Raw genomic sequence first — 24,232 nt, 5'->3', positions numbered from 1 at the left:
AGGAATTGTAGGTGAAAACCAAATATTTTTGAGAACTATATTTTAGTCACCTGAATGTGTAAATATATATGGTTTATAAATCTCTATATCGCATACATCGGGCATGTGCTCTGTGCCAAGCACAGCACTGGGGCCCTGGGGCAGGATGAACGAGGGCCAAGAAAACTACGAGGTACCTGGTCCCAAAAGGGTAAGTGGTCCTAATGGCCCATGCATTGCATCCATTAAGTACTGTGTGCCGGGCACTATTCTAGACACTGGGATAATCTGATAAAACTGATGAACACCTTACCCCCACGGAACAAAGGCTTAGGGGTCGGGTAGGGCAAGTAATAAGTAAAATGCAGAGTCTGTCAGATGGCGATAAATACAACGGAGAAAAATAAAGCAGAGGAAAGGCGACAGCGTTCGCGAGAGGAGGTTTAAGTAGGGCGCTCCGAGAGGGTGACATCTGAACCAAGAGAGCCAGGGTGAGCATTCCAGACAGAGGCTCCGAGGCAGGAGCCCGAGGTGCGGCGGGGGGCCGCTGGAGGAGATGAGGTCAGAGAGGGTGTGGGCCTCCTTGTGGGTGGCCCCATAAGCGTTTTAAGGATTTGGGCTTTACTCAGCGTGAAGCAAGGAACCAGTGGGCAGCGTGAGAGACGGGCTGGTCTGGCCCGGAGAAAGCAGGAGGCCGGCGGGAGGCTGGTGGCAGGCTGGGAACCAGGCTTCCTACGCAACCCCGTGCCCTTTCCTCTTATTAGCTAGCTCTGGGCCCGCCCCGCCAGGAGGCCTGAGCTGTTAAGGTCTGAACCTACAGCGAACTCCAGCCTGGAGGAAGTTCCCTAGGAAGGTTCTGGATTCCAAATACCAGACAACACCGTGCGACGGTCTCCTTGGCATTATAAACGCACCCCGACGGGCTTCCCTCGCTAGGGGCGCGCCAGCTGGGCAGCCTCGGGCCAGTCTTTGAACCTCAGGCCGACCCTGTCACCCCGGCGGTAAAATGGGGCCAGGGGCCCTGTCTGCCCCGTAGATTCCAGAGATCATTCGATTGCACCGTTTACACGTCATTACCGTCTACAAAAGGCACAGGTGAAGCTGGGGCCGCTCTCAGAGGGCGGACTGCGCACAGCACTTCTTATCGTTTTCCAAAGCGCCCAGCCCGGGTCTGTCGGAACCTGCTCGCTTCTCACCGAGCGCCCTCGGCGGTGCTGGGGTGGCCCCAAGACCCGACCCCAGGCTCTTTCTCGGACCGAGTCCCTAACCCTCGGCGGGACACTGGGCGGGGAGGACGCGCGGGGCGGGCGGCCTCACTGCCTGGGCGGAGCCGCCCCCGCCCCCCCCGCCCGCCCCGCCCGCCCCGCGCTCCCGGCCCGCGGCGCGCGCACTCGGAGAGCTGCCGGGGAGCCCAGCGCGCCCGCCGCGTCCTGCCGCGTCTGTCTTCGCGGGTCGCCGCTCGCCTTCGCGGTGCCATGACCACCGAGCAAATAGTTCTCCAGGGCCCGGGGCCATGGGGCTTCCGCCTCGTGGGGGGCAAGGACTTCGAGCAGCCTCTCGCCATTTCCCGGGTAAGAGCAGCCTGGGGCGCGCGGGGAGCCGGGTGCGCCGCGGCTGGGGAGCGGCGTGACCCGGGGGGAACCTGGGAGGCCGGGGCCCCGTGGGCGCAGTCGGAGACGGCCGTTTCGGGAGCCGGGGACGGAGCTGGGGCTGCGGGCGCAGCCAGGTGCGCCGGGAGCACCGCGCATGGAGCGCTTCCCGCGCGCCTCGGGCCCGTCGCCCCTTCCCAGACGCTGCGCTCCGGGGAGAGCCGGGCGGCCGCCTGCCTGCGCGCCGTTCCCGTGTCCGTGAGAAAGAACAAGGCACTTTTCGTGCCTTCGCCCCGGGAGCGCGTGCAGGCGTGTGGACGCGCTTTGTCCAGCGGCGAGAGGATCAGGGTCCCCGCAGACCCCGCACACTGGGGGCTAACACCTTGCGGTTCTTCAAAGGCTCAGAGTGGCGGAAGGTCCTTTGGAAACGCCCGGACCATCTGTACAGTGAGGTGGGGTGGGGGGGGGGAAGTTTACTGGGGCCAGTGAGATGAACTTTAAACACCTCCCAAACGACTCGTTTCTCACTCTTTGAACCCGATCCATGGCCAGGTCTCACCTCCCTAATGCCTTTTGGGAAAAAGGTGGAATTTTGGAAACAACCCCCCCCCCCCCCCCCCGCCCGCAATAAACCTTTTTGGACATTCTCCTCCCCCTGCGGGAGTGGCCGTGATCATATTTCTTTCTGGCATTCCCGGATTATCAGCCCATCAGCACTTTTCGAAACCCCGGGAATACTTGAATCAGAGGAATAATTAAATTCTTACAAGGGCCTCATCTCTTTGGAAGGGCCCAGGTTCCGTCAGAAACCTCCGGACCCGGCACCCTCAAATGAGGCAGAAACCGCGGGAGACCCAGCCTCAGTGTTGAGGCCCAGGCTCTGGTCATGAGCCTGGGCTGCAGGCAAGGCTGGGGTCCCACTGAGAGTCATCACATTCACTGCCTGCTCCTACAAGGCGGCCAATCCCCATTTGTGGACCAAATGAAGAAAAGGAGCAAAAAGCACTGCCTGGTGTCCTGGCCTTGCCTTCAGGTCTCACGTTCCATTCTTGGGCCCACCTGCTAAAGCTGACCCTAAACTTGCCTCTTCAGCTACCAGATGAGCTCTTTTTTCTTGGAGGGGAGTGAGAATGGAGAGAGAAGGGGAAGATCCCTATGGGTCCTTTTGACTGAAGACCCTGCCACCAGCAGCTGAAGGAATACCGTGGGAGGTGCAGGAGGAAAAGAATTAGGAGCCTCCTCTTGGCTTCTCTGCCCACACTTCCTTTCAGGTGGGGCTGTGGGACTGAGGAGGTTTTCTCTGATCCCCCTCCGCCCCCCACCTCCCAGAAAACGGCAGGTGTCAAGAGTTCTTAGGCCCTATCTTCCCCCTGTCCCCCACCTGCTGCCCTGCAGGGACCTCTTTGATTGTTAGGGCAGGTACAGGCCGGCTCCCCAAATTCCTCAAGTGCAGAAACTGTGCCTTCTCCTTATCTGGACCCCCACCCCCAAGCCTGGCACAGAGCTGAACCTGGCCACACCCAGTAAATCTTTTCAGGCTTATTAATAAGTGCCCGCCCAGGGAAGGCACATTTAGACTCGCTTACCTCATAGTCCATTTGTCCCCACTCTTTGTGTCTATAATTAACCTGTCAGCCCTCTCCACTTCTGAATTTGTATATGACATGCAACCTTTTTTTTTTTTAAAGAAGTGGAAGATCTATTGGCAATCTGTTAAAAGGGCAGTTACTTGCCTGGCATTTTAACTGCTTTCAAAAGTTAACGGAGGCGGCACTGTGTAGGTCTGACAAAGTATGGGTTGGAAAGCAACACTGTAAATTCATTAGTTTGTACTTTCACGTATTAATGAATTCATTTATTGATTATCACATGTTTAATCAGCACGTTCCAGAAACCGCAAAGCCCTGGGGGGTCTCAGAAATGAGAGGATACAACTCTGTTCTCAAGGTGTCCATGGTCTAGTGAAGGAAGCTAATCTTTACCTTGGCAGGTGCTTGAATTGAAAAGCGAAAAGTGACTCAGAGGAGGTGACATTCTCATGCTGACAGTGACTTACTTCTTCATCTCATTTATTTCCAAATGGGAAAATGGGGGCCTGCTCCTGGGAATGGGAAAGTGGCCGCCTGAGATCTGGCGTTGGCCTGGTTTCTGCTGCTTCCTCAGCCGAACCTGGGGTGAGCCTTCTGTTGTGGAGGCTGCCTCCCTAACCGCAGTGGAGATAACCCCGGCCACTGGCTGTGAGGTACGGTATGCGAGAGTGCTCTGTAAACTGAACAACAGTGAGGAGGCGTGAGCACTGAGCTGGAGAGGTACACACCTCCTGGTTGGTAGGTGTGTTACAGTTATCATCCTGGGCAGATCGAGTTTGCTAGTGTGGGTTTGGATATGTAGACTTTGAGTCTCCACACCAAAGCAAACCATAAAATTAGGCCTGGAGAGGAGTGCCTTTTAGTTAGTTGGGTTTGCTTTCTCTTGCATGGATTATTCTGGTATTGGCTCTAGTCTTTTGTTAAATTGCTAAAGCTTCTGGATCCATGTACTTGAAATTGTTTTTTACATATATATATATATATATTTTTATTGATTTTAGAGAGGAAGGGAGAGGGAGAAAGAGAAACATCCATGATGAGAATCATTGCTCGGCTGCCTCCTGCACGCCCCCCTACTGGGGATCAAGCCTGAAACCCAGGCATGTGCCCTTGACCAGAGTTGAACCTGGGACCCTTCAGTCTGCAGGGAATGCTCTATCCCAGTGGTCGGCCAACTCATTAGTCAACAGAGCCAAATATCAACAGTACAACGATTGACATTTCTTTTGAGAGCCAAATTTTTTAAACTTCTTCTAACGCCACTTCTTCAAAATAGACTCACCCAGGCCGTGGTATTTTGTGGAAGAGCCACACTCAAGGGGCCAAAGAACCGCATGTGGCTTGCGAGCCGCAGTTTGCCGACCACTGCTCTATCCACTGAACCAAACGGGCTAGGGCTTGTTGTGTTTTTTTTTTAATTTATTTTTTGTGAAATAAAGTCATAAAATATAATTGCATAGCAAATGATTATAAAGTAAATAATACCTGTATAATCACCACCACCCAGGTCAAGAAATAGAACATTGCCAGCGCCCCGGAAGCTCACTACCCATAACCCTATCATGACTTATGCTTATCACCTTGCTTTTCTTTATGGTTTCACCACCCAAATTTGCCTCCTGAACACCATAGCTTAATTTTCCCTGTTTCTGAGCAGAATCATGCAGAATACATTGTGTGTGTAGCTAACGTTTGCTCCTCCATGTTTTCATCTATGTTATTGTGATGACTTAACATTTCAGTCCAGCTTTTCAACTTTAAATGGACATAAATTAGCTTTCTTCCTTTCCCAGTTTCTTAATTAACTTCTACTTTGGACTCCCTGAGGATGGATGCACACATTGGCCACTGTCCCCTGAGGGTTTTTTTCTGCTCCACATCTACAGTTGTCTGTCCCCTTGAGTTTTTGTTATTCTGTGTCAATTTCCTCTTTTAAAAAAACACATACATTTTTATTGATTTCAGAGAGGAAGGGAGAGGGAGAGTCATTGATCGGCTGCCTCCTTCTGGCCCCACACTGGGGATGGAGCCCCCAACCCCGACCGGAATCCAACGGTGACCTCCTGGTTCACAGGTCAATGCTCAACCACTGAGCCAGGCAGCTGGGCTCTATGTCAATTTCTCATTTCCTCCAGTTGCTTTCAAGGGAAGATTTCAGAGAATCCACACCCAGGTCCACATTGCTGCTGGGTGTATGTTGACTGTTTTTCTCTCCCAGCAACTGACAAAAGACAGGAAGGGGCGGGGCCAGAGATTGGGGTGCTGTTGTGGGAGGAGCTGCTCATTTTCCTCTTGAGTCCTGGGGCCGCCTTTGCTCAGAGCCTGTGGTTTTGTGGCGAATTGCTCAATATAACTAAGGGATGCTTAGTAATAGGTACGCTGTAGCCAGAGGGTCTTTTCTGATTTTTCAAGAGTGTTATATCCAGACTCACGTAGGTTTACATCATGTCATAAAGGTCAGGGCTCATCTGTCAGATTATGAAAACCAAGAAATGTCCATGAAGGCTCATTAGGCGTTAATGGCCCTTGCTCTGTACTCCCTCATTCTGTGAAACCCATTACCTGAGAAATATTAGCTACTCCAGCTGGTCACAGCTGATCTAAGGAGGTAGGGGGAAGAGGATTGATCAAAGGGAATAGCATGTGAGTGAATGCGTGAGCCTCCTGGCCTGAAATTTACCAAGCCATGTCATGACCCCGAACCAGAGGCCCCCTCCCCCCCTTTGCGGATATCAAAGGGGCTGCTTTGTCTTTGAGGAGGAGAGAGGGAAGGAGAATGGCTTTAAGGTATTGCAGCCTGGCAGGTTACTGAGAGGAGAGGACCAGCTAACCACTGAGGTCACACTGTCCTGCTGCTCAGGACTGGGAAAAGCACCAAGGAATTGCTTTTGTGCTGGGACCAGGCTTGTCCTGGCTTCCAAGCCGTGCTCATTCCTTAGGCTGTGCCTTGCGTTGCTCCACGGAGGAGAAGAAAGCTGGCGTTGGCCTTTCACAGAGAGGAAGGTCAGGTCCCCATAGCCTGGGGGATTGGCTAGGACTTAGGTTAGGGGTGGTGGTTATTGCACACGGGGCTCCTGGCGGCTTGTTTGGAGACTTTTGAGAGACTCAGTGGCTTCTTGATACATTAAGGTATTCTGTTTTGCTAACTGCTTTTTAATTATATTCCTACCTAAGAAATGATGGTTGTTCTTTCAGACTGAGAGCAGAAAGTCTCTTTGAACTGCCACGCTTAGTGTTAAGAGCTTCCGTTTGCACTGAGCATGAAATGAAGCTTGATTAAGGCACAAATCCTCTAATGTACCTGAACCCCACTTGATTGCCACATTGCCTTGAGAAAATGGTCATAGAGTAATCAAGAACATTTTGACACGTTCTTGGGGTTTTCAGGCCAACCTACATAAAATCATACAGTTTCACTTTGCCCCAGCCATTGGTGGTTCTTAAAGGCCTATGACACTGAGATTCAACTTGAATCCCAAATTTCATTATTCTAGTCTCGTTCCATATAATACGATCTTCATTTAGGCGATCTCACCTACTTGTAAAGAGGATTTAAATTGATTTACAACACCAAACACGTATTTAGAGTATTTAAAACATAACACACATAATAGGATTTATGAACATAGAACAAAAGAGAGATGGGTCCGGACCTTTAAATCAGGTGGTTTCTGAAATTGTGTACTATGTTTAGCTGTGAGTTTTCTGGCCAAGGCAAAACAGGAACCAGGTTGAGTTATTGACACATCTGGAATGAAATTACTTCTACAATACTCCGTTTGCAAAGAGCTTCAAGGATGTTGACCAACATTATAGGGACTGTATTTTATAAAAAAAAAACACTCCTTTGGTAAGAGGTAGAGAAATACTTTTCTAATGGACGTTTCTCTCAAGGGCCTTCTGTGCACTTTAACGGGAGTGTAAGCCCTTACAGTTGTTTTTGGAGGAGCTGAGATGTAGGTCTAAGTATTTTTTTGTTTACCTTGATGAGTTAACATCATTCAGGAAGAGAACTTCTGGGAAAGGATAGTCAACATCCCCCTTGATGTTTCCAAACCTGGTAAACACCAGAATTTCCTGGGAAGCTTTTTTAAAAAAAAGATTATGGTCTCACTGTGTAGACCTTCAGTAGATCTAAGGTGGGGTGTGGAGATCTATGTATTTTTTATAACCCCTAGGAGATCTGATGACTAACTTGTTTAGGAACCATTGCCTCATCCTTGCAAATACTAGTTTTCCTGACTTATTGGTGAGTTGGGTCAAATGCAAGGGTCAAGGTTAACAATGTTCTGTGAATATTCAGGAAATGGGCCGATATTCTGTCCACAGGTAAAAGTCGGAGACTCTTCTGAATAGAGACCATTTCTCCCCTGGGGTGGGGGGTTCTGCATCCGAACTGTGCAAACTGTTTGACAAACATCTGGTTAAAATCCCCATTTCTACCAGAAGGACAGCAGTGCAGTTTGTCATCTGGACTGGAACACTGTTTAGAATGAAATGCAAGTGCTTTTGATAATCAAGATGGGAAAGTTGGTTACTGTCCTGTGCGAACCAGGGCATCTTATAATCTTAGTCATAAAATGTTTCTACATATAATTTTGTTTTACATAACTTTCTTTTTTTGCCAATCCTCACCTGAGGATATGTTTTTATTGATTTGAGAGAGAGCAGAAGGAAGGAGACAGAGATGACCATTGATTGGTTGCCTCCCTTACGTACCCCAACTGGGGATTGAACCTGCAACCTAGGTATGTGCCCTGACCGGGAATTGAACCTGTGACCTTTTGGTGTACGGGATGATGCTCTGACCAACTGAGCCATCCAGCCAGGACAGCTTTACATAACTTTTTAACTAGGCCAGGGGTTGGTTACAAACACATTTGCATGAAGGGGTCAGGAGGTAACATAAATAAGTTTTGACTCAGGGATGAGGGAGTAAGAAAATGAAATTAATAGCTCCAAGAATGATGATAATTGGCAACTGGTACGAAGTTTCTGTGTTGAGGGCAATAGAGCGTGCGAGTGTGGGGGGTGGGCTGTGGCTGAATGGAGAGCTTATGCCCCATCTAGAGGGTACAAGCCCTGTAGCTGGTGCTGAGGGTTGCCATCGGGAAGATAGGTCCAGAATGCCTAGGTTTTCTGATTTTTCACAAGAAGCTGAGAATCTAGGGGTTTTGTATGAAATTTACTGCCATGTAATTATTAGCAAGTAATTTAAGTTAAAAAAAATAAAACAAGATTGCAGGCTGGATTCATTTCATGGGCCTCCAGCTTTCAATGTTGAGCCTGGGGAGTAAAAGGAACCCCATCTAGCTGTCAATGCAACACGCCCTTTTAATGGGACAGACTTCTGCAAGGGTCACTGGGGAAGCCAGCCTCCCAGTGGTTGCCCTGGAGGCTGCCTGGGTGACCCTGAATGGGCCTGTTTCTTTGAACTGCCATCAGGAGAGAGTTGTCATTCAGCCACCTTAATCTCGGCAAAACTAAGGCTTGGTGGCTGTTTCTTGGCAGCAACCGGGCAGTTGCGTCAAATGCTATGTTTAGATTCCTTTGTTGTTCTCCATTGTCTCCCAGATAAAGTACAATCTGGTTCGAAGGAAAATAACAGGGCTCTTGCAGTCTGATCTTCTTACATGTCCAGCCTCATCCCCTTCCTCTCCCTTCCGGTCCTGTGTTTCATCCATGCCAGTCCACATGCTGTTCCTATAACTTGGTGTGCGTTTTCCTGTCTCCTGCAGTGTCTTTGCACAGTTTTAAGCAACATCTCCTCCAGGGAGTCTTCCCTGATTCCACCCTTAGGTTCCCACTGCCTCTTTGCTTGCTTCTAGCACCGCTCTCATCCGCTGTTGTCCATGCCTGTCTTTCTTAGGAGGTTGTGATTGATCCTTCTCCATCTGGATTCCAGTGCCTGTGTGGATACCGGAATCTACAAATAATAGCTCACGTTTTTAGCGTTTGACAGTATGCTCTGCCTGAATCATCTCATGTGATCCTCACAACAGCCTTCTGATGTCAGGACTGCTACCATCCCATTTCAGAGATGAGAAGAGTGAGGCACGCAAAGGTGAAATATCCCGCCCAGGGACACTTAGTTTATAAGTGGCAGAGACAGGACTTGCACCCTGGCCATCTGACTTCAGAAGCCACATCTTAATCAACAAGCTACACTGTCTTTCAGAATGTACTTCAGGAATGACTGTCTGATGAGTGAATGAATGAATGAGTGAGTGAATGAGTGAGAGAGGAAGGATAAAGTGGAAACATGCCATTATCACAGAGGAAGGTTACCTCTTCATTGGTCATGGCCGGGGTGGGTATGAATGCAGTTCTACCTAATAGCAGTATGTAAGTATTTAGATGTAAATTGAAGGAAGCAAGAGAGCTATATCAGAGTTCTAGTCTGCACCATTTAGAAGTGAAATTGAACTCTTCACAACCTTCTGTGTGCTCAGGAGTCTGTTAGCATCCACAGGCTTTAAAGATGCAAGGAGGAGCTTGCAGTGCAGGGTGGGTGTGCACCCTGCCTCTGAGCAGACGTCTGCGGGCGGGACAGGAGCGAAGAAGGCATGAGCGGATTCTGCGGAAAAGAGCAGGTTGGCCATTAGTGGAAATGATTGTGCCTAGCACCCATTCTTAGGCAGCAGGAGTTGTGTGATTGAGTTGTATGGTCTCTGGGGAAGAAAGCTGGAAGAGGGGTTTTGAGGATGTCCATTCGATTAATGGGTCTGTTTCTTTGGAGGAGAGGAGGATTTCCATTTTAGAAATTGAAGCTGACTCCATCATGAGCTGATTCCGATGGTGCTTGATGGTCAGGAGGAAATTGGAAAGGACATTGTGGCATGCTGGGTTAAGTGAATGGACTCTGGAGCCCACAGCCTGCCACTCACCAGCTCATAACCTCAGGAAAGCCACTTAACCCCTGTCCCTCCCTTTCCTCATCTGTAATGATGCAGTAATAGTCCCACCTGATCTTATCACGAGGATTGGTAAGTTAACCCTTGACCAAAACGGATGATTATGAAGAATAGAGAGTGTAGTCAGGATTGGAGTCCACCAGTCAAGATGGGAACTAACTGGTGTTGGAGATAGGTCTCCCTGAGGCCCTTTCAGTCTGTGTTCTGATTTGTATATTTTATAAGGGATGAGGTTGCCGGGCTCCAGCTCAGTACAGAGCAATTGAGCTGACAGGAGGCACCCAGGCAGCAGCGGGATCTCTGACACTCCAGTACCTTTTGTAGAATGTGATGAGTCTCTTTAATTCTGGATTTCTCTTTCGCTTTGGGCTTGAAGCATCTGCTTGTGGCTTTGTGGTAAAGCAGAAAGGGAGTCTGGTGTCAAGTTCAGGCTCAAGCCGTTAGCTGTGTGAACTTGAGTCAGTCACAGCTTCTGTGAGTCAGTTTCCTCATCTGTCATTGTTATATGTTGGTGGTGAGGTCATTATTAAAATCTCAAAGAGGAGATTGGGTGTGAAAGGGCTTTGTAGAAGGCAAATATACATATTTTTTATTTTTAAAATATATTTTTATTGATTTCAGAGAGGAAGGGAGAGGGAGATAGAAACATCAATGATGAGAGAGGATCACTAATTGGCTGCCTCCTGCATGCGCCCACTTGGGATGGAGCCAGCAATCTGGGCATGTGCCCTGATCTGGAATCAAACTGTAACCTCCTGGTTCATAGGTCAATGCTCAACTGGCTGGGTGAAGGCAAATCTGTAATTTGTTTAAGTCATTAAAAAAACACAACAGCTCATAAAAGAATGAATTTAATCGGTTTATGTGTAATTTCATCCAAGTCCCATCTGATGATGTTGTCTTGTAACACTCTGAGATTTCCTTTAGCTTCCCATCGGTTTGGCTTTTAAAAAAAAAAGTAGATGGAAAGATAGATGGCCAGGCCTTGATTACTCAGGCTCAGGGCTCTTGAGACTGGTTCTAGCTTGTCCTGGACCTGTGGGATGTTCTTAGCAGAAATGCCTCTCCCACAGGACAGTTTGAACCAAATGCTGGAAATTCCAGAGCTCTTAGCCGCTGAGTATCTCAAGAGAAATACTTGAAAATACATAAAATCAAGGGAAACTTCCTTTTTCATCTTTTCAAACTTTTTCTCCCACTCCCATCATTTTAGTTTTGTGAGTGGTCACGTTCCAGGGTAGCTATGCCGAGGGAAATGATTATTTGATCCCTTTTTTAAAATAGTCACATTTTTAAAGGATAAAATTAAGTAGCATGAATGCATATTTAATAACACTAGATCTTCTAGATTCCATCATTCATTGGACAACTGTTTATTGAGTGCCTACTATGTGCTAGGCATGGTGCTGGGCACTGGGGATACCACAGCGCCAAAGGCAGACAAAATCTGCCCTCACACACCTTCCGGTTTAGTAGGTCCTCAGACATTAAGTAAATTAACCCACAAAACAGATGGACAAACCTAGTGTGACAAGTGCCTCGATGAAGAAGGATGATGGGGGATATAACTTAGATTGGAGGCGAGGGAAGGCTTCTGAGACAGGGTTCTTGAAGCTGAGGCCTGAAGGGTGAGACGTTCATTGGACAGAGGCCACAGCAGGTGCTAAGGTCCCGCAGTGGGAAAGAAACAAGGAACCCCGGTAGCTGTAGGAGTTTAGTGGGGGAATGGCATGAAGTAGGTTAGGAGGGAGGCATGGTCGTTAGGCACCTGGCTGATGATTTTGGATTTTATCTTTAGCCCCATTAAGATTTGGTCATAGACATGAGTTTGATCAGGCTCCTTCCTCTGGAGGTAGAGTTTGCCAATCTAGAAGCATTGCTAATCCCGAATGAAGTGATGCCCAGGGCCATTTTTTAAACAAGGGGTGTACTGTTCTTGAGAAAAAAACGGAGCTATACATGAAGTGATGTCAGATCAGTCTCCTCCGGAGAGGAATCCGTCTTCACCGCCTGTGCTGCTGACTCAGAGGCCAGTTCCCCCATGCTGGCTGAAGGAAAGCAGCCAGGCTTGTCTGTAGTGCGCATGTCTCTTCCCAGTGGCTGGGGGAGAAAAGGTCTGACCTTGGCTCGCTGGTAGATGGACGATGGGAAAGCCAGAAAGGAAGTTTAGGAGGTCAAGATCTCTGCCCTGGTTTCCACGTCCTGCTGCATTCCAGGAGAGTTTTGCCTGGTAAAGGCAGAGCCTGTCTTAAGCCAGAAGGGACCTCAAGGATCCAGTCATCCCCTCTTCATTTTACGGGGTCGGGTGCTAATGAGGAGATGGACCATACAGCACACCAGCCACCTCGGAGGTGCCGGCCTTGTCATTGAGGTGAAGTTGGAAACTGGCTGCTGAAACCACATCAGATGCGGGGGCTTAGGGCTTGAGCCTTGTGTCTTGCTGTGGTGCCTGGGAGGGCCTCTTACCCCTGGTTCAGCCTTACAGAGGCGCACGCGTCACAAGATCTTCGGCAGTTGGCTCCCAGGTGTCCAGGGCCCTCTCCAAGGGGGGGCCACAGCCTGTGGTCGCTGGGAGTCTGCGTGTGTTGCATCACTCTGCTGCTGAGGGACTTGGAATTCTCATGAAGAAAAGTATTTTTTTTAAAATATATTTTTATTTATTTTTAGAAAGAGAGGATGGGAGAGGGAGAACAAAACATCCATCAGCTGCCTCCTGCATGCCCCCTACCAGGGATCAAGCCCCGAACCCAGGCATGTGCCCTTGACTGGGAATCAAACTGTCAACCTTTTGGTGTACAGGACAACATACAACCAACTGAGCCACCCCGGCCAGGGCTTAAGGGAAGCCTTTTATGTCACAGTCATGGAATGACACTGGCATGGTAGTAACAATTTTAGTATGGAGCCTAATAACAAGAAATTACGCCGAGGTTAATACTGCTTCACACTGAGTTTGTATTTCATTTGCCACACTACAGCATGTGTGTTTATTTGAATAATAGTTGGACATCTGTGTGTGAGGCACGATATTTGTTCAGTTCACATGGAATAGTCAGTAGGCAGGTGGGTTTTGATGACCCGTTGCAGTAATTGATTCGCTCCCCCAAGCATTGGGGGCCCGATAATTTGGAACCATTGGCTCAGAAGCATTGTCCTGCAGTAAACCAGCCCCCTATAGAAAATGACCCTAATCATAGCCAGCTTCTTGGGTGGGAGGGAATGAGCCAGTGTAAATACTAAACCCACTCTACAGATTTAAAAATACTCTTATTGCCTTTTTGTTGTTGTTAATCCACACCTGAGGATATTTTTTCATTGGTTTTTAGAGAGAGTGGAAGGGAGGAGAGACGGAGAGAATCGATGTGAGAGAGACACATCGATTGGTTGCCTCCCGCACATGCCCTGACCCCAGTCGGGGATCGAGCCTGCAACCGAGGTATGTGCTCTAGACTGGAATCCAACTCAGGACCCTTCATTCTGCAGGCCAGCGCTCTATCCACTGAACCAAACCAGCTAGGGCTATTGCCTTTTTTAATTACAAAAGTAATTCAAGCTCATCGTAAAAACTGGAACCATTACAGAAATATATAACTGAACAACTTGGTGTTCAGTGTTCTAATTTGTTTCCGTGCATAAATAACATTAATTCCTAAGGCTTTTATAGACACAGATGTTACTGTACATAATGTTCTCTAAGTGTGTGTGTTTTTAATGTAATGGGCAATTTATTTTAAGGAAGCCGCAAGGTTCAGAGCTCTGGTTTCCGGGTTTGAGTCCTAGCTCTGTAATAAACTAGTTGGTTGACTAGTAGTAAATACAGGGTGGGGCAAAAGTAAGTTTATAATTATTCATACGGAAAATAATAATTAATAAATACTAATATAAGAATAAACTATGTTTCTCGTACTCACAGCTGTCAACCTACTTTTCCCCACCCTTATAGCAATATGCAAGTTGGGAGACCCCAGGCAGGTCTCTAAAATGGGGACTGGTATTTGTCCTTTCTCCCGAGGTTGTAGTAAGGACCCCATGAGATAGTATGTAGAAGAGGACTTTGTAAACCATAATGTATTCCATAAATATAAAGGTTTGTTACTATCGACACTTAGGATTTTAGTCCCTTTTACATGCTTTGATCCACATCCGTGAATACTTGGCCTGGTGATAACTTCCTCAGTGGTTGCCTTGGAGACGAGTAGTAACTAGCTCTTTCCCTTTTCCCAGGTTACTCCCGGAAGCAAGGCTGCGATAGCTAATTTATGTATTGGAGACATAATTACAGCCATCGATGGGGAAAATACCAGCAACATGACGCACTTGGAAGCTCAGAACAAAATCAAGGGCTGTGTAGACAACATGACTCTCACGGTATCCAGGTAAGGCTCGGGGAAACACCCGTTCTTTTCGGATCCACGGGAAGCTGCTTGTGGCAAGGACGGTCTCTCCCATCTCAGAGTCCCTTACGCCCCAGCGCGGTGCCATGTATCCATAGGCAGGTCAAAAGGTCTGTGGAATTGCCCTAGCCGGTTTGGCTCAGTGGATAGAGCATCGGCCTGCGGACTGAAGGGTCCTGGGTTTGATTCCGGTCGAGGGCACGGACCTCGGTTGCAGGCTCCTTCCGGCCCTGGTCGGGGTTCTTGCAGGAGGCAGCCAATCAATGTGTTTCTCTCACATCGATATTTCTCTCTTTCCCTTTCTCTTCCACTCTTTCTAAAAATCAATGGAAAAATATCCTCGGGTGAGAATTAAAAAATAATAATTAAAAAGGTCTGTGGAATTGGAATTTCAGTTGCTTATTTCCCCTCTTAATTGTCATAGTGCTTCTTATATTGTGGGGTCTTTCTGCATTTTTGTTGTTGTTGTTAATCCTCACCTGAGGGTATTATTCCATTGATTTTTAGGGAGAATGGAAGAGAGAGGGTAAGACACATGTGACAGGAACATATCGATTGGTTGCCTCCTGCACGAGCCCAGACCAGGGCCTGCGCTGGGGAGGAGCCCGCAGCCAAGGTACGTGCCCTCGACTGGAATCGAACCTGGGACCCTTTGGTCCGAAGGCCGACGTTCTATCCACTGAGCCAAACCAGCTAGGGCTCTGCATTTTCACTTGATCCAGTACCACTTTGAGGAAGTAAGATCGTTAACTATTGCCAAGTATAATGAAATGAAAACTTCCTGGAAACCATTGAGAATCTGCTCAGGACGTGGCTCCTGCCACACCACGCCAGCAGTGGGTACTACGCCAGGAGATTATAGTGACAGGGAAAGGTAGCAACCCGCCAGGCAAAGTGCTGAGGGTACGTTCAGGGACACGGCCAGAAAGGAGAGCTGACTGTTCTCAGAGGCTGCCGAGTGGGGAGCGCGCCCCAGGAGTGGTGATTGGGGTAGAATTCCCGTTCTTTTGTTGAGTCTTGGAAGGAAAGAGCATGATTTCAGAAGCGATTTGATTCAACCTTGATGGCTCCCTATTTCCTCTTGGATCAAGTTCCCATTCTTCATTCTGATCTGTTACGGTAACCTGCTCTGTAAGGTCTCATTAACCTTAGCTCTTCATCACGAACCCTTGGCTCAGGCTCTCATCGGTGAATAGGTTTTTGGCTTTCTTCTACCTGCACCACAAGACTGGTGGGAGGACCAAGTGCGGGGCAGGATAGCTAAAATTATGTACACGTCAGTGCCCTATCCTCATGGGAGGTACACATTTTATGACTACCCCCACAAAAGTTCATTTACCCCCCTCATTCTCTTTTCCGTTTCTATCTCAGTCCACATCTTCTCCTTCAAGCCTTAGTTTGACATTCACTCACTTTTTCATTAACCAGGGGCCCAGTGCACGAATTTGTGCACCTTGAAAGGAACTGTGGGCTGAAAGACTGTGGTGGGCACAGGAGCGGGTCTCATCCCATTCTCCGTGCCCTCGCCTGGCCCATCCCGCCGCTGCCACTCCTATGCGCTGACGGTGCCAGCCTCACTTGCACCTGCCGATGGCACGGAGCAATTGGGGCCGGCACCAGCAGTGGGTGTGAGCGGGGCTGGCACTGTCACTGGGTGCGAGCAGTGGCTGCTGCCCCTATCGCCCCTCAGGAGCAGGGGAGGTGGAGAAGCCCTCGGACAATCAGGGCTGGCAGCCGCCGCTTGCACCCACTGATGGCGCCGAGTGATTGGGACAGCGCCGGGCGCTGGCAGCAGGTGCGAGCGGTGGCTCTGTCACCGGCAGCAGGTGTGAGTGCCTGGCGGGACCGTGGCGCACGTGGGAGCAAAGAATTTTCAGTAACCACCATACGCGCTTGTTCCCATGACAGCGACCGGCGCCCCACCTTGGTCTGGCGCCCCTGCTCACCTGCTCCACCATTCCACCATGGCCGATGCCCTCCATATTCCGCACTCTATCGCCTGCTGCCAACGCCCACCATGTTCCGTGCATGCCCCCTGGCAGTCAGCGCATGTCATAGCGACCGGTTGTTCGGTAGTTGCGACGTTCGGTCTATTTGCGTGTTAGGGTTTTATATAGAGAGGTAGTTTAATTGATTTTTGACCCATTTACCAACAAACTGAACAGATTTTACTTCTTGTACTGTACTAGGCATTCTGACAGTACAAAGGTAAGTAAAATATTCTCTCCCCATAAGAGAGAAAAAAACCTACACTAATGAAAACTGAGACCAGACAGATTGCAATTGGTACAGAGAAATCCTTTGCAAGCTCAATAAAGGAGGCATCGCTTTTATTGGGCCCAGACAAGCTTCAGGAATAAGATGGTTATCAGGTTGGATCAAGAACACTGGGAGAGAGAAGGGAGATGCTCGTTCTGTTCTGAGCAGAGGTGGGCAGCAGGAGGCATGCTCAGGAGCAGGGAGGCGGCCGGTGTGGCTGAGGGTCCGCGAGACAGAGTGTAGTGAGGGAGGTCGAGGCTCACGAAGTCCCAGCAGCTGGAAAGCCCCTCAGGGCTGAGCGTGGGCAGCTATCAGACACGACGTAGTCAGACTCGGTGCTTTCGAAAGATCACCCTGGTGGCTAAGTGGAGGGGGAGGCGGGTGGCAGGGTGCTGGCTCAGAGCCTAGGCGTCAGGCCGGAGGGGGCATCTTCCCATTCTGCTTTTGGCGTGTGTTATTGACTTAGCACGCACGAAAGAGCAGCTTTGTCCCTCTCTTGCAGATCTGAGCATAAAGTCTGGTCTCCTCTCGTGACAGAGGAAGGGAAACGTCACCCGTACAAGATGAACTTAGCCTCCGAACCGCAAGTAAGTACTTGTCCACCACTGCCACTCCTCACCGGCCCGGCAAGACGACGCCCGTTTTTTCCTGCCTTGGAGGCCCGGCGATCAGACGGCAGGGAGAGCCCTCCACTGTCCGTGCTGGGTCCTGGCTCTGGTTCAGCTCTTCCCGTAAGGGAACTGCAGGAGGAAAGGGCTGGAAAACCCCAAGGCTGTGACACCGGCCCGGGCTGGAAGCTGGGGGTAGGAAGGCGTTACGGGAAGCGGGGGGAAGCCTTCCTGTGCAGAATGGGGTGGCGGGACCACGTAAAAGCAAGGAGCTGACTCAACTCATTATGGACGTCAGAGACAAATGAATTATGCCGGGGAGGAAGGTACGTTTGGGTCTCGAGGCCTGGACGCTAGAGGAGCTAAGGGGAAGGTTAGTAGTGAGCTCTGCTTCTCTCCTGGTTTCCCACTGTCTGATTTCCATGATCCTGAGGGTGCAAGTCTCCCTTTTTGTTACAGTGGGACTTCTAGTGAGACCTTAAAATTACGAAAATGAAGTGGTCATTCACAATGAAAACTGGTAGGGAGTCCATGCACAGCGTGAATTTCCTGGGAAAGTAGACTGTCTCACCCAGCCGGCGTGGCTCAGTGGTTGAGCATCGACCTATGAACCAGGAGGTCACGGTTGGATTCCCGGTCAGGGCACATGCCTGGGTTGCAGGCTCGATTCCCTGTGTGAGGCGTGCAGGAAGCAGCCGATCAGTGATTCTCTTTCATCATTGATATTTCTCTCTTTCCCTCTCCCTTCCTCTCTCTCTCTAAAAAAAAAAAAAAAAAAAAAAAAGTGAATAAAAACATATTTAAAAAAAGAAAGTAGATTGTCCTAGGATCCCATATTCATAAATAATTCTCAGTATTTAGAGTATAGGTGATTTATTACTTTCTTAATTACATCTTGTAAATAAGCTACAGTAAATGGGCATTCTTTTTTAAATAAGGGGGAAAAACTTAAAGAAGAAAGTTTAGGACAGTGTAAAATTCCATACACTAGACATACTATTTTTCACAAAGTATGTGTCTGTTGGATAAATAATGAATTATTAGTAAGTTCATAAATAAATTGACAACAGCTTTTAAAAACCTCTTTTAGACTAGTTTGTGATTGTTATCGATTTAATCCCAATTGAAAATTTGAACTTTAATTTATTTTTCTTCTAAATTTGGGGAGCTAATTTTTATGGTGAATTGAAATATAATCAAAAAAGATAACGTAGCTAGCTAGCTTTCATACATAAAACGGGAACTTGTATGAAATTGAACTCCTGGGTGCATTCGCGTGGGTAAATGGAGTGGTTGCTTGTAAGCGATATTTTCTCAAACGGCTTCCATTTAAAATGTCAGAAATCTAATCACAAAATTTTCCCCATTATGTAATTTAATAAAAATCACACTTAAGCGTCCTAAGCGTCACATTAAGGATCACTTTGCATCTGAGATTTCTAAACGGACATGAACCGGCTACTCCGGGCAGCTCCTGTTCGGGCAGCTCATCACATGGGCTCCGTCTGTGAACTGGCAGTTGTGCAAACTAATTGAAAACACGCCACAGTTAATTCCTTCCTCCCAGGGAGTTCCAGCCACTTCCTTAAACTCACTGTAAATGCTATGCTTTCACGTGTTAAATCTCATCCATTTTATAATACAGAAGGAATGATTTTGTTTTAATTTGGTCTGGCTAAAATCCTAGTTTTCACTTAAAGTAATACTTAAATTTCAGTTATATTTTGGTATGTATTGTACTTGAATTTTCATTTTAAACATAGAATCTGGTTACCTGTATTCATTTTTTAAATATTTATTTATATATTTGAGAGAGAGAGAGAGAGAGAGAGAGAGAGAGACATCAGTTTGTTGTTCCACCTATCCATGCATTCATTGGTTGCCTCTTGTATGTGCCCTGACCGGGGATCGATCCCGCAGCCTTGGGGTATCCGGACGACACTCTAACCAAATGAGCTACCCAGTCAGGGCTGTGTTAAATACTTTGAAGGTAGTTCTCATCAAATTAAAAAAATTTTCAAATACTTTAACTTCTAACGAGTATATTTTTCTTTTGATTCTAGTAATTTTTTTTCATCTGAAAAATTTGCCACTTTTCTTTTTTTTTTTTTCATTCTCTACTTCCATTCCTTCTAAAATAGAGGAGTGAGTAGGAGCAGAGTTCACCTATAGTTAAAAGATCTGTTAGTTCATATAAAGCCAGCCAACACCCCAGCTTATCTGAGGTCAGAGCACTTACACACCTACTTTATATTTCCTCATTATTGAGTTTCCTAGGCAACTGATAAATACAAAGCCCAAACAATGACATCATCCCTTCCAAAAGGCAGGCCCTGAATTAACCGCCTGACTTCTGGAAAGCCCAGTATGCACATGGGGTTACAGATACGCCTTTTATGTACAAAACAGATATGTTCTTGGAAGATTCTCTATAAAGGGAAAAGCAGAATTCCCAACCTGCATTTTCTGCCGACTTCCGTTCGAATGGAAGGTGTATTTCTGTGGAGGGGGACACTGGTTGCATGTCTCTGTGTGCCAGGCACCGTGCCTGGCACACTAATATTTCACAGCAAGTCCTTGTGAAAGAGGCTCTGTTACTTCATTTTAGAGATGAGCAGTGGGCTGAGAAAGAGGAATAACGTGCCCCAAAGCTGAACAGGAAGCCACTGAGCCGACACAGAACAGTAAGGGCTCTTCCCTGGTGCTCAGCATCCTGGGTGGCTCCTCGGAGTTGCAGTGGAGAAGCTGGGAGGAGGGAGGAGGTGCGCAGCCCCGGACGTGGGCCCCAGTCCCGGGCCTCCCGGCTCCCGTCTGCTCGTCTGCTGCCGTTAATGACTGCATATTATTTCTTGGATGAGTGGTGCCGTACAATTTACTTAACCATTCTTTGATCTGTGCTCATGTTATTTTTTTAACTAATTATACTTATTTCCCCTTTTGTGAACCCTCTGTGTGTAGTTAGCTTCGGTCCAGTGTGGACAAAGCGAACTCAGCATCATTTATACCGTTAAAACCTCACTGATTCCGACCTGTCGGATAGTGTTGTCTTCTATTTTAAATCAGTGCTACTTTTCGTCGTAATGTTTTCTAAGAAAGCGTGAAAGACTTTAAAGGTTTAGCAAAAAAAGAGAAGAAAATAAAAGGAAGAGCAATAAAGGACAGAAACTCTTGCGGGGAGGCGGGGGGCGCAGCTGCTCTAGGCCTGGGTGTTAAGAAAGAGACCAGGGTTCAGGAAGATTTCTGGGGAACCCAGAAAATAGGGCGCAGCTGACTTGAGTAGGTCGCACAGCGCATTCTGTTGCCTGGGAGGCAGGGAGACCCAGACCTGGGTAGAAAGCACCCTGCTCACGGAGTCATCAGAAAAGCCGGGATTTTTAGAAAAAAGACATGTTAGTTTTCAAACGTTAGGCTGTTTGCACAGAGCGCTGAGGTGTTGTCGCTGTAGTAATTATCCATAACTCCTGGCAAGCCAGCGTCGGGGTGGAGGGCGCTTTCTCACGGGACGGGAGGAGGGGAACGGGCCCGGAAGGAACCAGAGTCTGTTCCTGCGGCTCCCCTGGGCTCCGCCCCGCCACAGGTAGCCCCTAGCCTTCATCTCAGCGGCCCTGGCCTGCTCCCACGAGAAACCACGGATTCTGGGGTTGCTCCAGCCCCCTTCTGCGGGAGTGCCCAGGCCATCGCTGCCCCGTGTCACCACAGCCCTCTTACCTAGTTTGCCTAACCCTCTCTGTCCTGGGAACTTAGTCTCCACCTGTTACCACCTCTTGCTTTGCACTGACCCAGCAGTGACTGCCTGTGCTTGTCCTCCTGGTACCTTAGTCCCCCCGGAATGTGCCCTGGAGGGGTGGTGGTTCAGCTCCAGGGCACCCGGGTGTCCTGCCCTGGGCTCCCCAGCAGGAGGTGAGCTTCCCCGGCCTCAGGGGAGAACCAGGCGGCGGGGCTGGCCTGTGAACCTGTCCGTGTGCCCAGCTTGTGGGAATCCTGGTTGTTGCCCATTTCTAGCGGGTACATTGGAGCCCCTCAGCTGAAGTTTGGCGTGGAACCAGGGCCTTTGGAGCGCATTGGAACACCTGTCTCCCTTCACTCGGCCTGCACTGTCCATTGAGAAGGGTGTCCTTGATTTCTCCTCTGATCTCTGCCTGCAGGAGGTCCTGCACATAGGGAGCGCCCACAACCGGAGCGCCATGCCCTTCACCGCCTCGCCTGCCTCCGGCTCTGCCCCCAGGGTCATCACGAACCAGTACAACAACCCCTCCGGCCTCTACTCCTCTGAAAACATCTCCAGCTTCAACAGCGCCTTGGAGTCAAAGACGGCAGCCAGTGGGCCAGAGACGAACGGCCGAGGGTGAGTGGGCTCCTGAATTCTCCGCCAGGCCAGGCCCGGGCTGGGCAGGCAGGTGCGGGCAGGTTGAGCCGCTGGCCCAGGGAGAAAAAGGTCTACGTCAGCACAGTTCTTTCTGCCTTCATTCTCCTCATCTCTGTAAAGGAGGAAATACCACCTGCCTCAGGAAATACCACCTGTAAAATGCCCAGTATTGTGTCTGGTGCAGAGTAATCAATAATTTGCTGAGATCATGTTCTGGTCTTGATGTCTCTGGCCACACTCCCTCCTTGGCAACTCCGCTGCTTCTTCCTGAGAAATTCTTCAGTATTTACAGTGGGGGTTTCTGCCGTGTTCACCATCCAATCGGAGCAAAGGAAAAACTACGTCATGAGGCACATTTTGGTTTGCCTTTTCCCTGAGTGGCCAGTAGACATGATAGAAAGAAGAGAAGTCTGTGAGGATGTAAACGTGTGAGGACACAAAGGTTTGCCCGGGGCAGGGGTGGGCGGCAGGGGTGCAGCGTGGAGCGGTCTCAGGAATCGTCTTGCTCAGGACTGGGGAGGTGTGTCCCCTCCTGTCACTGACCATTTGGCCACAGCTGCCTCTCTGTCTCTGTTCAGCAGAGGGGGCCCAGGGTCTGCTCCATCCCAAACTCTTTGAGGATGAATCCAAACACTGGGAACACCACAGATCGTGGCAAAGAGCTGGGTTTGAGGATGGAGAGGAAGAGATGGGACCAGTTTGCTGTGGGTGAAAGGGCGGTGGACTACGTCGCCAGTTGCCATGTCAAATACCCAAAGGTGGCAGAGGCAATGAGGACACGAGGGCAGAGCTGTGAGTGCCCACGGGAGCAGAGCGCCCGAGGCAGCTGGCCCGTGCACGCCCCATCCAGAGGGGAACCACTCTTTGGCTCAGGCAGTCCCCACATGCTGGCCTCGGAGCCTCACTTTTGCTGATTAATTGCATTGAAACCGAAGTTTAAATGCCTCTTTTTATCTGAAATTTCCTGACCGTTAATGTTGGTGACAATCAAATTTGTTGGAAAATGTGTGTGGTCCAAACTTGTCTGATCTCTGAGGATCAAGTGGAATCCTCATTCTGTGTTAGCACTGAACCCATTTTGTTGTTCAGTGTCTCCCCAATTCACCTTTAATAAGAATCTGCCCAGCTCTCAGGATGATTAAATTGCCAGCCCAGCCCTAACCGGTTTGGCTCAGTGGATAGAGCGTCGGCCTGCAGACTCAAGGGTCCCAGGTTCGATTCCAGTCAAAGGCATGTACCTTGGTTGCGGGCACATCCCCAGTAGGAGGTGTGCAAGAGGCAGCTGATCAATGTTTCTCTCTCATCGATGTTTCTCTCTCATTGATTTTTCTAACTCTCTATCCCTCTCCCTTCCTCTCTGTAAAAAAATCAATAAAATATTTTTTTAAAAAAATTGCCAGCCCAGTGCCTCAAGTGCCGGGTAGGAGAGGTTAAGGCACAAGAGGTTCCAGGCGACTTCGATGTTTGGAAAGGGCTGTTGTGGGGCCTCTGAGGGCTCCTTGGCCGTGTCGTCCGCGTCGTTCCCCTTCTCTGAAGAAGACCCAGGTGCTATTGGGCAGCCACTGCGTGCAGGTGTCCCGGGCCCGGCGCCGGGAGGCACTGCCATTTCCTTTCCGGTTTCTTAGCGTCCAGCAGGCGGGACTTTGCTCTGTGCCTGTGGGGTTACAAGCTGTCCCTGCAGTCATTGCAGGAGCCAAGGCAAATGGCCACTGAAGCTTCTTCCCCAGATTCTGATTCCTGCAGTGCCTGCTGGCTTGAGAGGATGATGTCCTTCGGGGTGACTGGGGGAGCTCTTGGGGTACCCGAGACGGCGAGCATGCTGGGCCGCCCAGGCTTTCCACGCACACACACACTGAAGGCGGCTTTCTCTCCAGCAGCTCGGGGGGAGCTGAGCGGTGGAAACACCCTGGCCACGATTCCTGTGCTCTGCGGCCTTGGTGCTGGGGGAGGCTGAGAATGTGACCTTCTGTCACTGTCCCCGAGTGGAATGTTCCCTGCTCTGGAGTCACTAACCCAGGAAATGACACATCCTAATTGAAAGAGCTGCTATGCACGGGGAGGAATATGTGCCTGGAGGTATTTTTAGTATGGCTCTGGCCGTTATTCCCTCGTTAATGTCTTCTTTCTTCCTCTCCCGTGCTCCCCGCCGGCTCCCTCCCTCAGTCTGAAACAATTACGTCTGAGACTGTCTGGACACGGTGCAAGCCTCTCCCCCGGCCCCTGTCCCCTCCGGCCGAAGACTTGCTGGCTGCCGTGGCCTCTGAGTCTTTATCCGAAGTCTCCTTTCAGGTTTCCTCAGCAGAGGGGCCAGTCCTGCTCCATCCCGAACTCTGAGGGTGAATCCAGGAGCCCTGGGCCCAGAAATCGCCGGACAGGCTGTGCTGCCTGCCTGTGGGGTGTCTGCTTACCGACCGGCCTATTGCTAGAGCCGCCCCTGTGCGCCCCCAGCAAAGGAAGGCGCCCCTCGCTTTCTCCCTCTGAGAAGCCCCAAGGCTAGCTCACCGCCCCGCCCCCCCCTTTAGTCTGTGTAGTCT

At 49.4% G+C, this 24,232-nt stretch overlaps 1 protein-coding gene across 1 annotated transcript in view; it reads left to right on the top strand.

The window, feature by feature from the left end:
• Positions 1-1,327: 1,327 nt before the first annotated feature.
• The window catches only part of PDLIM1 (PDZ and LIM domain 1), a 32,162-nt gene continuing 9,257 nt past the window's right edge, over positions 1,328-24,232 (top strand). Inside the window, exons 1-4 of the mRNA XM_079794131.1 lie at positions 1,328-1,550; positions 14,296-14,447; positions 17,227-17,311; positions 21,478-21,677. Of these exons, the coding sequence (XP_079650257.1) occupies positions 1,455-1,550; positions 14,296-14,447; positions 17,227-17,311; positions 21,478-21,677 (533 nt within the window). The 5' untranslated portion in view covers positions 1,328-1,454. The remainder of the gene's footprint in view (positions 1,551-14,295; positions 14,448-17,226; positions 17,312-21,477; positions 21,678-24,232) is intronic.

This window comes from Cnephaeus nilssonii (assembly GCF_951640355.1).
Source record: "Cnephaeus nilssonii genome assembly, chromosome: 16".
NCBI lineage: Eukaryota > Metazoa > Chordata > Mammalia > Chiroptera > Vespertilionidae > Cnephaeus > Cnephaeus nilssonii.
This window is presented reverse-complemented; position numbering and strand designations above follow the sequence as displayed.